Genomic DNA, 19,642 nt, shown 5'->3' on the forward strand with positions numbered 1-19,642 from the left:
GGAGAGGATATCTGTGTCTCGGTAAGAAAAAGCAAGGCCGGCTTGGCCGTCCGGAGATGGTAATGAACGGCCTCCAAGTTGGAGTGGAGTCCCCTGATATTGCAGAGGTCCACCGCGTGGGTGGCAGGGGGTGGAAGTGCCTGGCCTCGTTTGCCCCGGCCTCTACAGCGAGCGAGCGGAATGTTGCCCCCCCCAGAATACGCAGGGCGGCCCGCGCGCTTACCCCCAGACTCCAAGCGAGAGTTCAGGCGTAAGCGCGCGGAGGGGGATTCTCCAAAACCAGGGGTTTTGGTACCCCCCTGGGGTACTTTCTCTTTTAATCCCACTGCCATGCTGTATTAAAGGGGGGGGGGAGGTTGGGCCTCCGGGACCACACTCATCAGACGAAACGCGGAATTTCTTCCACTTCACGCCTGTTTTCTGTGTGGTGGTGGTATTTCACCGGGCGAACCTGGCCAATTCGTGCGAAGATGTTAAAGCGGGTTCTACCACACTTAGTTCCAATTGGATAACTTTTAGCAATATTTTTTTTAATATCATAAGATGGCAAACGAGCGAACTGCTACCTGAAAGCGCCGAAATAGCGACCTTTGCCCACAGACATACGCAATTGCTTATGCGTTGCCGACCTTTAATCGAAGGAGGGATGCACAGAAAGAGAATATTTGCCCTTCCCGGTATGCACACTTAACAGACGAAACGCGGAATTGCTCCCACTTCACGCTTGTCTTCTGTGAGGCATGTATTTATGGGGAGTGAGTTTAGTGCGGAGAAGTTGATCAATTCTGAGGTGTGCCTTAGCTAAACCACTTGATACTAAAACCTTTTCTTTAACTGTTCAGACATACGTGGCGATGGAATTCCCTTTTTCAATAATATATAGTAATTAACACTGTACTTTAATAATAATACAACTGTGTACGTATTAAAGAAAAAAAATTACTTAATATGTCAACTGTAGCTTACTGACAATATTGGAAAGACTTCAAGGTCGTTTACTTGTAATAACCACTTCTAATATATCTGTTTAAGGAAAATGAGTTCTATACTATTGTGATAAGGAGCTTTTATATCGTGTGTAATCCGGTTAAATCTCAAATGACACGTCACTATTTTTGCCTCAATGGGTTTAACCCAAACCCTGGGAGAGGATGCAAATTATGACGTATTACGTCGCTGCGGACTATGTCATATGACGTTAAGTCATTTTATCTGAATCTTGGATTAACAGGATAGCATTCAACAAATTACAGTCATTTATTTTTTCGTAGTGTTTGTTTGTGTTTGGTTTAATTACTTATCTTAGCATTAATGTCTGTTAGTATTGACCAATTAATAATTTGCCTGCTATTAAGTCTTAAATCCTTCAGAGCAAGAATAATATAAAACATAGATTAATAAAAATATGTGAGTCTAGTTTCAACTGTAGGTATGCCAATAGTGTAACGGACATTTTGGGGCGTGTTTAAGTTTTGCAGACCACAAACGTGAGATGTCCCTTTTAAGGTGTTCAATGTGAGTTCGTCGAACTGAGACTAAGATATAATTTTCCTTCTACGCCTCTCTGACATCATACGGTCCTCTAAAGGACAACTGTGAATATTTTAATAAAGAATTAGACAATTATTTTCATCATGGCGAATACAATGATAAGGCTATACGTTCGTTAGCATAAAACAAATGAAACATTCCTTTTTGGTAGATTTTTAAACACTAAATGATATATACTTGTAAAGCTAATTTCCTTATTAATATTAAAAAAACAAATGGATTTATGAATCATAACGGCAAATAATGCAAAATATGTTATCAAAACATGGTTTAGTCGAAGATATATATCAAAAAGAAATTCAAACATTTCAATTAAAGGCCCAAGTATTTTAGAATTGCACTCGCATGGCAATAAAAACTTAAAATATTGGCAATTTATTTGTCCGCGATGACATCCAACTGATGCATTACCATGAACACAGCGCGTTTAAAAACCTATTACTCTCAACACGGAATCGAAATGAATCCTCAATTTGTTTAAAAAAGGAACATAAATAAATTATGCAATACATTCGATTATTAATAAAGGCCCCGCCTTACCGAATGAAGAAAAACGAGTACCAACATTAAAATTTCTTACCATTACTTGAAACAATAAGTATAGTTACCTTTTATATACGAGCACATTTAATTATTTTTTAGATAAATAATACGTATATTCGAAAGGTATCTTAGTGCCATTTGGATCTGATTTAATTATAACTTAAGTAATTAGCATCGGTGGCTCAGGGGTTAAGCACTTGTCTTGCAATCTGCAGGTCCTAGGTTCGAATCACGCCATGTACCAATATGTTTTTCTATTACCGATTTGCATATGTACATTTATCCGACGTTCTTAAGGCGAAGGAAAGTACGTGATGCAACCTGCACATATCTAAAAAGAATTCAAAGATATGAATGAAGTCAACAGACCCGCACTGGGTCAGCGTGGTTAAATATAGCGTAGTCACTTCTGACTTTAAGGTAGGCTCCTGAGCCTCTCTGTGGGGACATATAGTGAGCTGATGATGATGAATTGGAATATGATCGATGCAAAATATTTTATTGAGTATTTCACGACAGTAACAATGTAAGATAACATCTATAGCAAGTTCATGTAGCATCTAATAAGCTCAATCTACAAAAATATAATTTCTAAAAGTAAAAGAATAGCAACACATAAGAAGAAATAACTAAAATAATATCTAAATTGAAATTTCTCATTACGTGTACTTTTATTTTTACTCGCTGTTAGCCGCAGGCGCCGCACCGTGCCACTAATGTCAAAATATAAATCAATTGGAAAGCAAATACATCGTCTGAGAACACTTCCGTGGCCCATCTATCTTCTTCTGGGTATTCGATGCCATAGGGTTGTCAACTTTAATAAGCAACTAGATATAATATTACAAAGTAACATATTAGGATGTTTGAAAGAAGTAATGTTTTGGCTTAAATTTTACGGCCGGCCGCCTGCCTGTTGCCAACTCCAGTTGGGAAATTAATATATTTTAACTAAAAAATATTGGTAGTTATTGATTCATTTTTAAAGAAAATATGATTCACCTTCATGCCTGATTATATTTATCTAGCTAAACCGCATATTTGAGCAATCATAATTTATCACCTTCTTGGTATTCGAATTTTAGCAAACATACCAAATTTGTTGGTCTAGCGAGTGTAGATGGCATGTAAATACCAAGATTAAAAAAAGCCCTAAGAATTGCTATAATATGTTTCGAAATTTTAATAATAATATGGTCTATTTTCGTACATGTTTTCTCAATACAGTGAAAATATAATTTTGACAACCCTGGCAATGGCGAAAACGTTTCGTGAACCAGAACAAATTAAGATTTCGTAGTAGTTCAAAAATGTACTCATAATAAATTCGAATAATAAAAATATTGAGCAATTTTGAATACTTATTGGTGTCTTGTTCGTTAACACCGCAGGGTCCGTTTAAAAGCAAACATTATTCATAAAATGTTTGGATTATAGAATTATGACGTCACAATATGGCGCCTTTTGACTTTCTTATTTGAAACGCATGAAAAATTCTCAAAATACAACGAAGAGTTTATCTTTATATTTATTTATTTGACGTTCAAATAAACAATATAGCATTCTTTTCAAAAAGATAAGAGTAAGTAGGCAGACATGTAGCCCTTATACAACATTTCGTAAGTTGTGCAAAAGGAACATCATTGTATGCTTAACGGTGCATTGTTCCCCCGTTAATGGACGAGACAAATAAGTTTTTTTGGCGGCAAAACGTAGGAGGCGAATTTTTACTGAGCTACAAGAATCTCTTAATTTGCGTTCTCTTTGACTCTTAGTACGTTGTAATAGGTGCTAAATTCGTTTGTATTCTTATTCGTTTATCTATGTCAAAGTTTGTTTGTTTTCTTTATATGAAAATTTGGTATTTGGTTACATGTTACGCGGTAAATTGTGCATGTTCTCGATATTATTGATGTTACCGTTACAAAGGTTAATGCATTGCTTGTGTCATAACAGTTGTCCTTGACAAGCTGACCGAATTACTTAAAGTGGTAATTTTTTTTAATTTTACTTTTTTTCAACTTTCTCTTTATAAATAGTTCACGTTTATTTCAAATAGTGAATTATACTCAGTAAATAGATGAAAAAAAATTTTTGCTTAATTTAATGTTACAATAACTCTTTTTTTTATATAAGAGAAGGGGGCAAACAAGCGGCGTGAACACCGAGGTGATCAACGACACCCATGGACATCTGCAACACCAGAGGAACTGTAGATGCGTTGCCGGCCTTTAAGGAAATGGTATGCTCGCTTCTTGAAGGTCCCTAAGTCGTATTGGTTTGGAAATAACGCAAAGGACAGACCGTTCCACAACGCGACTGTGCGAGGCAAGAAATTGCGCGAGAATCGCACCGTTGTGGAACGCCAGCCATCCAGGTGGTGTGGATGGAACCTGGCGGTCTGTCGTGTCGTCCGATTACGGAATTCGGCGGCAGGAATCGTTCCAAACAGTTCTTCGGAACACTCCCCATGGCAAATGCGGTAAAAAATGCAGATAAAATCTTATTCAAAAACTTACTTAATATATTTAGGAAAATATCATATTTTGTAAGACCAATCTGAAAATATCTATATTAATAACAATATAATATCAGACAATCTTTAATAAATAACCATGAGACATGAATGGTCAGGGGAAATACATTTCCTATATTTTTACTAAATTTTCCTGTAGGCAAAAAGAAAACGTCATCAAAATGCCAGAACAGATCAAATAAAACCCCGGTTAGTTAGTATTATGATTGACATATGAGACTTAAATATAATTCAAGTTAGTAATTTGTCGTCTTTAAATGAAGTCCAATGACTAACGGATTTTCCGTTAAAGAGTAAAAAAAAAAATATAAGTCGGTCTGGCCAAAAATAACCGTCAGATATTATTTAATTCGAAATTCGAATTGCCGCCAACAATCAGGATTCATTACGGCACGGCGAACTTCGTCGACGAGTCCCGTAACGGGAATGTCGGTCAAAGAGTAATCGTGTCAAACCACCCGCGGCTCGATATACGATCCCGGGGTACTCCTCGTAAATCCCGCGTTCCCGGTAACCTAACAGTACACGGAAAATACTAACACATCAAAAAATAACTCTAATTACTTTAAAATAAAGCATAATTTCTAATAACTTTTTACTTACATTCGTAGTTGTAACTAAAGTTGAAAGTTATGACTCATTTGTTCATGTTATTCGTCGCGTTTTTGCTGTAATTATGATAATAAAAATAAATGTTTATATAAATTTTGATAATTATACCTTTTAAATCGATATTACATTAACAAGGTTAGTTATGTGTCACATTTTTTGTTTGCGAACGAATTAATTCGAATACAATAGTATACAAACAACATTTTTGTAACGACATAAATAAATAACAAATTTAGGAACATCCTTTAAATAGTCTTAAGCATTTAATCCATAGTTGTTTAATTAATTTAAAGATGTTTAAACCAAGCATATTGCAAATGCATACTAATTTAAATTAAAAAATGGATTGAATCATTTTGTCTTAATTCCTTTTTCTAGACTTAAGAATCTACACAAACTTGTCATCAATTAAATGGTACCATTGGATGCACGACCTAAATGCATTCATTGACCTTAAAATAGTATTAGGTACTACAACTCACAGTTATGTAGAAAAAAATACAAGTGTAAGGTTGGATGAATCCTGTTTATAGTAACAACATTAATTGCAAACTGCATTGTATTATTTTTAAACTGCTTTTTTACATCTTAAAAAGAAATTAATTTTAATTTATTTCCTTAAAAACTTTTGTATGCATTCTTTGTATTAACTCTTTCGTAATAATACTGTAACAACTTATCAACTTCCATACTCGGTGCAATGATTTAAAAAAGCAACCTGTCAAATGTACAGAAGACTCGAGTGTTGACTGAAAACGAAAACCGCTGAAGCAAATGAGATAACGGTATTTTTATTTATCATCGACATTGATCGTTATAAACATCCCTTATATCACTCAATGATTCTGTCGATGGAAATACGTTGCAAAGATTATTTAAAAACAGACAGTACAGTTAACAAAATAATTGTTACTTTAAAAAAAAATCATAATATGATCACACCTTTAAACTTCGTGGCATAATTAACTGAACAGAGACAATTGTTTACCTTGGGTTTCTGATACCGAAACCGTCTTATCAAAGATAATGACAGGGATGGCGATATGTTTTATACACAGAGTTTGATCTCAGAAACCCACAGTTAGTATCATCTTAACTAAGGTTAAACATTTTTTTTATTGAATGCTATATAGGATAAATTATCCTTTGAAAAATATTACAATACTAAAAAATATGTAAAATACATTTAAAGGAAGTAAAATATTCAACTCAAAATATTTGCTAACTAAAGCTAAAATTTGTACAATAACATAAATAAAAAAGTGTTTCCTTTAAACCGCGAACAAATTTACTTAAAACAAAATAAACGTAACAAATTGAATTCATGTAAAGTTTTTCTTTATCGATTCCTTTACCATATTGTTTCAGGATTTGGCTTTAAAATGTTTCTTTATGGAAAGTGAATTGATAAAGCGCCTTTAGAGTCAAAGAATTAAATTCCCTGTCCACTTAAAATCGAATATTGTATAGAAAACTCGAAACATAAGAGCTACAATGTAGCTACGTTAGTATAATCTAAGAGTAGTATGTGCAGGTCAAATGACACTGAATGTCACCGAAATGGGTAGGAAATAAATGTCTCCAATTGTACAACCGCAGTACGTATGACAGTAGGTGTTTGCGTTTACATATCGTGTTATTTATTACATTATAAAAGGTATCGCGGATCGCGCATTTCGGACTCCCCACTGCATGTTCGATGACATATCACTATTTATGGCGTTCACGTATTGTCACCGCGGTGTAGGACGTGATGTATGTCCCGTTTGTTCGTAGATAGCGAACGCTTCCGAAGTCTATGTTATCTATGGGCGCGTGGTATTCGGAAAATGTTTTGACCTATGGCCGCCGCAACATTGGTTGAGCGCTACCTCTGACGAATGAATGCGCTTGAATTTTCAACTCAATTTTTGCAAATCTACTCCAACTAAATAGGTTAGTTGAACGATATTCAATAGATGCAAGAAGTAATAAAAGATTTAACAAGCTAAAAAAACAAGTGATACATCGATTCAGTTTGTTTATGAAAAAAAAAGAAAATAAAGATTTACCGCCGAAGGTAAGGAATTGTGTATAATGATTACCATCGAGCGTTTTATGGTGATTTTAATGAAACATAACAATATGACTTTTAAACTTGTTCCGGCGCGAGAAACTGCGTACGACAAAAAAGCTTCGAAACAACTACCAGATATGGAATGATTGAGTGCTATTTAATTGGCAATGTCACAGATAGTTTAATTGTACGCAGAGAAAGTAAAAGTGAAAGTTAAATATGGATGCAGTTTAATAACATTGCAACGGTTGTGTTCTATTCATACGTACATATGCATTTATATCGACCATTTTATCAAGGCTTAGACTCCATAACATTAACAGTGGATTTGCAAGACCGAAATCATCTTACTAATATTATAAATGCGAATGTTTGGATGGATGGATAGATGTATGTTTGAACGTATCCTTAGACGGCTGAATAAACCTCGCTGAAATTTGGCACATATGTAGATCTAGATTATGTTCTGATGAAGAACAGAGACTAATCATGAACATAGAGTCAAAACAAATAATAAAAACTTAAAATTTTTAGAATACCATATTTAACAAACTATTTTAATTGTTTGATGATTACTCATGTCTTGACTAAAAGCCGAAAATAGGAAGTAAGACTTCCTCATTCCAAGGCAGCTGTGCAACTTTGTTGGCGTCAGATATGTCTGAATAGCAACAGAATACATTTTACTCTCCCAAGTTGGAGTTCAAATGTAACAATATGTAATGCTATTTCCTACTTTAGGAACACAACAAGCGCGACGTCAGCCATTGTCAGCTCAAACTACAATATCGTAAACAAAATCCTGTTAAGTTGATGATACACTCGGAGAAAAATATTATAACTATTAATTATATGCACTAATGTTTTTAGAAATATTTTATAAAATCTACGTTAAGAAAGAAATTTATTTCTATTAACGTTATGAAGTAATAAACCTCCTTTTTATTTTAATAGGACATTTTAGGAAAAATAACATAATCTTGAGGGTTATATCATTTTTATGACATTCATACTTAAACTCTCAAGGTCGGGTAAATAACGGGTAAATTTTTCGACTTTATACGCCAAGAAAAGAACTTATTTTTATTTTTTGTTATATACAAATACAAATGTAATACTAGCGGACCCGACAGACGTTGTCCTGTCTACACGTCTTTAATTCGAATATTATTTAAAATTTGACACTGCAATGGTAGCGCCGACTGTCGGATCCAATGTAAAACATACCAAAATCAACTACTACTAATAAATTAAAAATTAATTAAAAAAACATTGTCCAGCGGACAAAATTTTGAATCTAAACCATTCCTAGATCCCCCTGAACATGCACAAAAAATTTCATCAAAATCGGTCCAGTCGTTTGAGAGAAGTTCAGTGACATACACACGCACAGAAGAATTATGTATTTAAAGATATATCACAACTTATTTTCTTATATTTAAGAAATAAAAGTTCAAACCCAGTGTGCTACAGAGATAATAGACAAACATTTTCTAATTTTCCTAGCAGTACAACATGCAAATGCATTAGGCCATGTTAACACCGGTCGGGGACCATACGAGGAAGCCCGCCTGCCCGCTGCCCGCCCGCCCGCCTGCACCTCTGACGCGCGGCGGTTCAATAAGGACCGTATACAATGCCTGCACCGCATTGCGTTGTCACTTCAACTGAGCTAGTTTTGCATAACTATTCTTGGCTGATGGACAATGGATATGTCCCTTTTTATTCGTTTACAAATGACGGAATAAATACATTCTTTTAACTGAAATACGACTGAGTTCGGTTACAAAATGAAAATTGTTTGATATACACATTTATTTATTTTTTTAAATCATGAAGAAAAAAATAGCATAGTCTACTTACTCTATAATATATATGGTTAATAGCAACTTCCTATCTTGGGTATAACCAAAAGTTTTACCGAATTTACCAGTAATCGGTGGTATTTTTTTGTCATTTATTTTATTCTTAGTGACCGATTTTTTGTAACAATCTTCAGTGTAATAACTTAATAACATCAAAAAAACTCGATCTATTTCAAACTTTTTAAATATATTACAAACAACACTTTTGCTCCACATTCCCAACAAAAACAAACTCAAAGTCGATTTGTAAATCGTGCAAATAAATCGTCAAAGCTGAAATCGAATGTTACAAGAAAGGGAGCGAATGGAATATATTGTGGTGGGTTTATTTTCAATAGCTGTCGGGTAAATATTAAAGAGCGGCACAAAAAACCGTCCCAGCACTGAAATAAATAGTGGAAACCTTTCAACCCGTGCTCAAGGCAGTACTATTATATTGTCAATTGGGGAACCACCGCGCTCTGGTATACAATTACAAGATGTGTTCATTCTACTACAATCTGTCAGGCGCGCTCCGGTCCGTCTCGCTATAAATAAGACCGATTTATACGCACGCATCCTGTCTTATTTATGGCTATTTGGGCTACAATACTGTGAGCTCTGACATGATACCCTATAGTTTGTAGCTTACTCACTTTAAAGGATTATTATGATCAACTTTTTAATTTAAAAATGTCTCTTTTAAATGCATTAAAAGTATTTTCAGAGAAAAATTGTTTCATCAGCGATCAAAATTCAAATGCAATATGCATTTGTCTAATGCAATACTTGCAAAAAATTATATCATAAGATTTTACGAGTCATACAAAACTTAATGCAACTAAAAATAGAATAAAATTAATAGCACTTCACAAATAATATTTAACAAATTCCATCGAATGAACAACGATATTGAAACGATACACCGTGTAACTGATCTTTGCAAGAATAAGTCGTTTAAGTCAGTAATAAAATGTAGCTGCCTGACTTAGGGAAGGCAAGGTTTACTGTCGGGGAAAGCTCGCGGCTCGGGGTTCACGGCACATTACCACAAAGCACCGGAATAGCTTTACAATTCGTAACTTAATAACTTATCTCCATCATCTAATAGGTAAAAGATAATATTCTGCGTGTACAATTTACATCTAAGTTGGATGTTGCTTAAATAAATTTTCTACGGCAAACATTGAGGATTAGATAAATTATTTTGAAATTCATACAACTTAACTCTTATGAATACTTACAGAAACTTACTTTTATCGTAAATTGTACGTTACAATACACCAAAGCACAATGGAAATTTTAACTTTCCAACCTGCCAATATTTCATTGATAAACCTGGCTCTCTTAGTTAATCTATAAGAAAGGAATTCTGAAGAAAACTCTTAACACTTCATGTTATAAATCAACACTTACTTAAGACCTCCCTCGTTGTAAGAGGCGAATACGAATCAATTGTTCTATACTGAAAAACATGTCCCGACAAGCTCCCGTACATTTCAAACCAAAAGAACGCGTGAAAGCGCTCATAAAAAAGATGTAATGCCCTACCTGACTGAACCATTAACTTTATTTTATGGCCAATAAACACCATAAACATCGAAGGAAAAACGTTAAACAAACATGTCGGAGTGCATTTGTGCTTTATTGTCCCTTCCACACGAAATTTATTTGTTAAATGAATTTCTACTTAATACCCGTTGGATAAGGTCTAATTTAGAATACAGAATTATTTGAAAATACTTTCTGAAAATTATGCTATGGCGTTTACAATTTTTACAAACTAAAAAAATTAAAAAAGTATCCCAATTAATGTTATTTAAGGTGTTGAAGTATGTTTTACATAAATATTTCTAATTAATATCTCATTAAAGATACAAATAATGAACAAAAATATGCTCGTACACATCAGCTACCTTTCAATGTAACCTACCGGAACCGTTTCGGAGATTACCCGGAAAGAACGCTATTTGCGGGCAGACGGTCAGTGAATTTTTTTAAATTGATTTTTATTTTACCTGAACTGAATAAACGAAATGTGTTTTTTTTTTCTATATTACAGACACTCCGATTTTATTAATTGGATAAATTAATATTGTCCTCAGCGACTATTATTAGCGTCCTGAAGTCGACGTTTTCCTTATGCCATTTATTTTATTAGAGAATTTTATTTATTCGAATCACCGGTAACGGTTTTGGGGTTTCTTACTCTTCCTACAATAATATATTCGAGAGTGGCAAATGACATTTCTCTTTCTTATTTTTTTTCTTTTATTACAAAGAGTGATAAATGGCTATTGATGTTTGCGGTTTGCAAAACAGACTTTTTTTACGATAAAAATCAAAGTGATATCATGTCACTTTAAAAGATTACTGAAATCACACATTTACTACAAATATAGTAGTTTTCAGATATCTCGGCGGCTCTTAAGTACGTAAGAGTCGCTACGCATAATACAATTTTAGTTGTGGCGGGATGCAGGGGAAGGGCAATGCGCGTCGCACCGATAACCTTGGTCTGCCAAAATATTTGAAACGAACTGTAACGAGAATTTGGTGAATCATAGCATTTTTTTTACTCTTATGGAAATTACGTTAAGTTTATTGAACTACAGGAAACTTGGTATGTTTTAATGAAGATATTTAGATATTGCCTATATTTTTGAAGTGAAAAGTTTGAAAGAGTTATTTTGGTTTTTCATTTGGACACATGGATTATTAAAGAAGGTGCATAGAATTATAAGAGTCTAGTAGAAAGATACTAAAACAAACAATTACAAAGCGAAGGAGGTGGCACATTGTAAAATGTAATAAATTATTAAGAATAAAAGCAAAATATTCACAATATTCTTTTCGTTAGTTAGTTACTATATGGATACTGTCCTCGGTACCCTGGGTCAAGTTACAACCCTTTATATCCATTATAGTGGTGCTATTTATTTGACAATCCCACTGCGCCACACAAAGGCGTATAATTTTACAATGTAAAAAATAGGAAATTAAAAAATTAAATCGAATAAATTATATATATTTGCCAAAAGAATATGGCTTTTAAACTGTCACTGGCCTATTTCTATTTTCAAATTAGCAAGAAACATATATTACCATAGATAACCAGAGACGTCAATATAATTCTAAACAAAATTATTTATATTAAAAAAAAAACTTTAAACGTACTTTGAAGTTTCTTATTTAACGACCAATAAAAGTGCAGTTATGTCAAATGTATTTATTTAGCAAGGAAAGTCGTAAATGTATCAAGAACGTTTATCACATAATGTACTATTTCGTGAATTCTTACACGTAAACTTTGATCACTCGGACGACGACATTGAATGGCAATCGAAAGGCATTTGTTTTATTTATTTAATGTACAGAAAGCACTGACTTCAATAAATGGACTGGCTATGAGAGTAATATTTTGTGCCTATTTGATTTTCACCCTTTTTGCCCTGATGGTAGCGGTTGGCAGCAGTGATGTGGATTTGACCTAATAATATAGATAGAGTTAAATATCACGTTGTTACACTTAACAGGATTTGGAACACCAAAAAGAGGGTTGCGTTGGAACACCAAGTCCTGTTAAGTGTTCACTTATTTATGTTTATATAAATTAGGTACACTTTTAATAACAGGATAAAATTGTGATTTAATGAGTCAGATTGTCGAGACATATAAACAAAGGAAATGGATAAGAAATACGTTTATTTGACAAATCGGTTTTCATTCAACTGTGTCGTGACGTTGAAACATGACCACCTCTTAATTCTTATCTCAGTTGTTCAAATATTTATGTACTTTTTTGTTAATTTTACACAGGATATTACAATTATTGTAACTTACTACTAACGCGTCAGCGGCTCAAGGGTTTTAACCCTTGACTTGCAAACTGCAGGTCCGAGGTTCGAATCCCGCCATGTACCAATGTGTTTTTTGATTTCCGATTTACATATACGAGTATGTACATTTATCCGACGTTCTTACGGTGAAGGAAACATCGTGATGCAACCTGCACATATCTGAGAAGAAATTCAAAGATATGTGTGAAGTCAACCAACCCTCACTGGGCCAGCGTGGTTTACTAAGGTCTAGTCACCCTTAACTTAGGATAGGCTCCGAGCCTCTCAGTGGGGACATGTAGTGAGCTGATGATGACTACTAAAAAGTTTGAATAAGAACTCGTTAGTCCATAATAATACTAGCCAGTAATACGCAGTATCTATATTACAATGTTATGCTTAACTTAAATGCTATTGTACAAATACGAATTAAAAGTCAAGGCGACAATCCTAGAGGTATATGTTATCCACCGAGGCATTACTATCACGTTCAGTGCGTAGGCATTAAAAATAATACAAATGCGTGTATTAAAACATAAATTCTCACTTAACCATCCCTATCTACTAAAGCATTGTTTGCTTATCGTTGGGATAAAGCTACTCTAATTAAAAATTGACCCTAGGACTAAAAGGCACAGAACACGAAGGGTTCCGTTGAATTAACTTATAAAATGTATCACATTTTTAATGTTTATTTAATTCTAATTAGAATCTTTTACTGTCTCTAACTTAATTATTATATGACAATAATATTAATTGCACCAAAACAAACTCATAGACATAGAGTTTGATCTTTGAATCTACGACCAACATATTACAAATGAAACCTTTTTATCGTTAAGTATAATTTAAATATTTTTGTAAACAACAAACACAATCGACGACCTTGAAGCTATAACGCAATTTGCCAAGCAACCTTTAAATGGACTAAAGTTATAAATAAAAATAAGGATGCCGGAACTGCATCAACAAAAACTTTGTTTTATTTTTTTTTAACAATGAATGAAAAAGCAAAGTTATATGCTAAATCACAGACAGAATTTCTCAAAATTAGTCTTCACTAGCAAAAGAGCAGGACAACAACATATCGCTATCTCTCCCATTTTCATTAAGAAATCATTGGAAAATACCCATATATGGAAGAAGCAAAAAGCTATTACAAGACTTTTACAGATGAAAATCAGTCAGTCATCCCTGTATTCTACAGTGTATAATGGGCGTCAAACGTTTTTCTGGTTATAACTTTTTTATTAATTATCGATTTATAAAGTTAATAATCGAAAACAGTTAAGTATATCGAACCCTAATAAAACAGAAGCTTCGATGTATTGGAACGTGCCTTGTTAAGCTGATGAGCTTTTAAAATCGTTTACATTCTTTTACACACGTTGCGCATAAAAATAGCTCGGAAGGTGAACACTCAGACTGTTTTGGTAATGCCTTAGTACTTGTTTGCATTGAACCAATGAACATTGCCTTAGATATATGTAAACAGGGTAAAGGGTAAATATTTTCTATCTTTCCTATACGTATAAAAATCTATTTATTTACGCCATCTTAATAACTGAATCGCTCTGTATGACCATTTTTCCCTAAACCTAAACAAAAACATATACAGACAAAAATATCTGACCCGGTGGGCATAAGTCAAACTAAATTATGATAGCTCACTAGCGCCCCCCAGTTAACGCAAAAAGGGTCATAACCTCTTTTTCGTACTGCAGAAGTTATTAATTTTATAGGTAAGATTAGGTAGTATACTATTGTATCTACATTACTATATGTTTAGGTAATTATTGACAAGAGTGGGCGTTGCGAACATCGTCTTTGATGACCCAGATGAGGTCATGAGTTTACATCGTACAAACATAGACGCTATTCATGTTCATTAGCTTTTTATAGTTCTTAATATACCAAATATATACGTTAGTATATGTCTATAGATTGTTGGTCTATATACATAAGTATCACATAGGAAAAGAAGAAAAATTACAAGGGTCTATATTTTTTCAATTTAATGTGACATGCTGGTTTGTTGTTACTGTGGACATTTTTAATAAAATGTTTAGTCAACTTTTCAATATTATATTAACACAAAATTATAACCTATAATATATACACAGATGAAAGAGAGACAGAAAATACTTGTCTCTTTCCATCGCTTACCGTTTTATTTCAAAGTATCCTTATTTAAATATCTTCACATCTAATCATCGACAATAATAGAGTTCACTCATCAAAACGTAATCGGCTGATGTATCTTATATAAAAAGTTCAAGGGTAACAAAACACTCGACATTAATTGGCTAACATTGGTATAAATCAAATTTCTATATAATCTGATTGACAGTATTATCACGCGTCGAATCTATATTGTTATAATTAAGATTGGAGATATGTTAAAGTTGTTTAAGACTTGAATACCAAGGACTTTTTAAAATAAAAAATTTGGTAAAGCTGTAATTTTTAATAGATTTGTTAAGAGTCGAGTAATTTTCATCGAGTAATGATATTATTACTTATCACTCTTTATAATATAAGGGTTCTTAAAAAGATAGAAAAAAACATATTTTTTATGTTTGAAAGTAGAAACTGACTCCTTTAGTAGTTCACGAGTTAGCCGGACTATCTATATCTCATATCTTTAATCGATGTTCCCCATGACTCATATGTAAATTACTTCTAACCAAAAACATAATTAAGTTATTGGGTGTACGTTCTTTAATTACGACGATGACAGCTATAGATTGTTCTTGTCTATATTAGAGCTTTGACTAGTTAAAAACCGTTATTAATATTATAAGGTTTTATTTTATTTTACTATAACAATAAAATGGAGATAAAAGAAATATGTGTCATAACTTTAAAAAAAAATTAAGACAGTAGTGCTGAAAGATTGATATAAAAAATGCGTATTTCTTATTAAATTTGAAAATTATTTTGTTATTAAGATGAGTTTTTTTTTATTTAATTCATTTAGAAGTAATTCAATGTCATCCAAAACCTTTTTATCGTAATTTCGACTATAATTTATAGCGCCATCTACATCAAAATCCTCGCACTAACTGAGCAGTAACAACATTATAGTATATGCTGAGGCAAGAACTTTAGTTGCTTGCGATTGCCGTTAGCGGCGCTAGTAGTACCTTGTTTTACAAGTTTAATTTTAAACTTAACTACCGTCTAAGTGTTTTTTATTATTATTCTACTAATAAATTGTCTTTTACTACGAATTCAACACAATTGTATTAACATTCCGGGTGACTTGAAACGTCATCTTGAATATTATTTGTTTGAATTGAAGAAATTCTTTTACGACATTGCAAGAACATTCTTGAAAGTATGAATCTATTTAAAACAAAACTAATAACAGAAGCATATCTCCCATATAATGTTATCATAATTGTCGTGGGAAATGTATTACATTTAATATTAATATGATATTCCCGATCAGAGAATATCGATTACAAATAACGTAACGTGTCTCAGAGAGAATATATTATTACTGTTACACTGGAATAAGAGAATTTCCTTATTACCACATTAAAGTTAAGCTCTAATTAACTTTCTTGCAACATTAAATAAGCAAATTACATAGTATCAAATACATATATAATTTTTATTTTGCTCTCATAAATATTTGGAATAGAAAATACGAAAAAAAAACATTAAATTGTTTGACTAATCAAAGAATTCATTTAAAGTAAACAAACTAAACATTTGCGAAACGTGTGAGAAATCTTACTAATTTATTTTTATATGCCAATGCTCAGAAGATATATCAACGGCTGCAACGGTCTCGCTAAAATTAACAAGTGTATATAGCATAGCCTAGAAGAACACAAAGGCTATTTTTTTAATTCCGCGCGGATGGAGTTGCGGGCGACGACTAGTTAATCGTATAAAGAAGTTTAATAGACAAAGATAAACTACAATTAAAGTAAAAAACAAATGAAGCATTGATTCTAGTATTTTATTAGTATTCTCTCAAAGTAGGAAGGAAAGTGTCGAGTCATTTACATAATCTAAGCAAACACTACTAATGTTTTTATAGCTAGAATTAAAATGTCATTAAGTGTGAACAAAAATTAATTACTGTATACAGATCAGTGAGAGTCGATCTCAACAGTTCAAAGATCAAGACATGCTTTATCAAAAAATTTAATACATAAATTATATTTTAATATTAACTCTATTATATGCTGTTTTGAGATCTATTCCATAGGTATAAAGTTCAAATTATCTTGCACGTGAACTAGGTAAAGATTGACTGGTTCAACGAAATTATGAATTAAATATTTTTAGTTATTCATATAAAAATTTCTAACAATATTGATCAGGAAAAAGGTTTCAATTACTAATAATACAAGGGGGTGTCTTAAATCAATGAAAAGCGTAATATTCAAAAAAGCCATGAATGATTGCTATTAATTTGATTTAAATAACACTCTGTATTCTTAAATAGATTTTTAATAGACTCACCTCCTTTCACGCCTTTTCCTTTTTGACGTGCTCGTCCCTTTAATCGTTCTGTATAAGGTCATCATCTTGAATACGATATTTAATGAACACTTTTCACAACACTAATGAATTATAATTTGATTTAAACGGTTAATAAACATTCACAGATAATAAATAATATTAAAAACCACTTATCACTGTTAACATTTTTAACATATCTCTTACAAGACCTCCGTCATGATATTAAACCTGAAAAGAAAAAAAAATGTTATTTTTTTATAAATTTAAAAAATCATAAATTTTGTGACCTTACTGTAGAGGTACTCAAGATAATTTCTATAAATTGCATTAATGCATTAAATATATGTACAAACTAGCTGTAGCCCGCGACTCCTTTCGTTTTGCATCTATTTTTAGCGTTATCCATACAGCCGTTCTGGAGATACCTTAAAACATCCATCCATCCATCTAAACATTCGCATTTGTAATATTAGTAAAATAGCAATTAAGAAGTCATAGCAATGTTACGTAAATATAATTTTTAATATATCCACCAATTATATTTTATCATCCGATCGATTGCTAAACAATCGAATAACGATATTATAGACATACTAAACCTATAAATAATAATTACTACTCGTAACATCCGATTACTTCATTGAAATTTAATATAGGTCATTGATAGATGCTGTAGGCGTTTGTTGCTAAATTAAAAAGCAAGTTTATAGCAGCATCACAAGATTTTAATCTTACCAATATTATAATATGCAATATGCAAATGTTTAAATGGATGGATGGATCTTTGTTGAAGGTATCTCCAGAACGACTTCATTAATCTATTGATGTAGAACATAGCCTGGATAAGGTAACTTTTTTTATAAAATACTCCAAAATAACGAAGTGACTTGTGACCATACGCATTTTCACGTGTGCTCCCTTCATTTAATCCAATCTTTCCCAAGTGGGCGATAATGCACCCTTGTGGGCGCTGCAGGTTTCAATTTGCGGGTTATACTAAAAGTTTCGTTTAGAATTCTCCGTTAACATACATATATAGGTCACAATAATTAATTAATTTAATTTGAAGTTATAGTGGTTTTTAAATATGCGCAAAAAAATATTTATTCTCAAAGTGGACAGTAGACAACATAAGTTTAGGAACCACTGATTTAATTCATAGAGTATGCACAGAAAAAAGCATGTTACACCTTCCTAACTTAAAGAATCTAGGTGCAGCAGAAACTTCACGTAGATAATACAAATACGATCTATTAACTCTAAATATTTGTACCCAATCCTATTTAAAATACCGTTGCCTTTGTACAAATAAGTCGACAAACATGTTTGCTTAGAATTAGTAGAGTTCAATCGAAAATAATATCTATTCCTTTGACATAGAGTGCTTTAAAATTTCCATTTGAATATCGGTGGCTACCACAGGGCAGTAGGAAATGTGAACTAACCAGTCCACTAGCCTACTAACCGATTGATGTTTATCGATTAAAATTCTGACTCGATTTAAATAATGATTATTTGAGTGAAAATCGATTACTCACAACTTTCATTGGTTCCCATAAAACGCTTGTCTATTGCTAATTTTCACTTTCATCAGTCGTTTTTACTTTGTACGTTCGCATCCATTCATTCAAAGCAAACAAAGTTATAACAAAAACTAGGTGTTATGAATTTTCTAAGAGTTTTCTAATCCAGGAAGAGTTAGGAAAATATCTCAGCTTGAAGGTGACGATATTATAATTTTGCTAATGGAAAAAAAGAAGTTTATTTATTTTAAGAATAATTATTTTATTTAAAATATTTATTAAAATGTTAACATAATTTTTATGTATTATAATTAAACAATTTAAACATTTGTAATATGAACATTCCTAGCCAATTATATTTATAAAGAGTCCGTAAATCGTAACATAAAGCAAGCGTGTCGGCGTGAAAGTTATATGTATGTTTGTATCAAACTCGATTATAATGAGCCTCAATATATTTAATGTGCAATTACCAAAACTATATTTCGTAAATTAGTAACATATAAAACCTTTTTGCTTATGAAAGAAGGCGGAAAATGAACAAGTGTGGTCAATTCTTGTTAAGAAATTAACGCTGGCCATAAAAATACGCAATCGACGAATAAAAAATTAAAAAATTTCATATTCGTTGCGAATGTTTTAGCGAAACAAATGAC

General features: G+C 32.6%; 1 protein-coding gene across 1 annotated transcript in view; it reads right to left on the reverse strand.

Annotated features, from left to right (window-relative positions):
- The window catches only part of exp (expansion), a 107,682-nt gene extending 90,098 nt beyond the window's left edge, over nt 1-17,584 (reverse strand). Inside the window, exon 1 of the mRNA XM_013321278.1 lies at nt 17,464-17,584. Coding sequence (XP_013176732.1) covers nt 17,464-17,528 — 65 coding nt within the window. The 5' untranslated portion in view covers nt 17,529-17,584. The remainder of the gene's footprint in view (nt 1-17,463) is intronic.
- Between the last annotated feature and the right edge of the window lie 2,058 nt (nt 17,585-19,642).

The sequence above is a fragment of the Papilio xuthus genome, unplaced genomic scaffold, assembly GCF_000836235.2.
Source record: "Papilio xuthus unplaced genomic scaffold, Pxut_1.1 DF825946.1, whole genome shotgun sequence".
NCBI classification, from domain to species: Eukaryota; Metazoa; Arthropoda; class Insecta; order Lepidoptera; family Papilionidae; genus Papilio; species Papilio xuthus.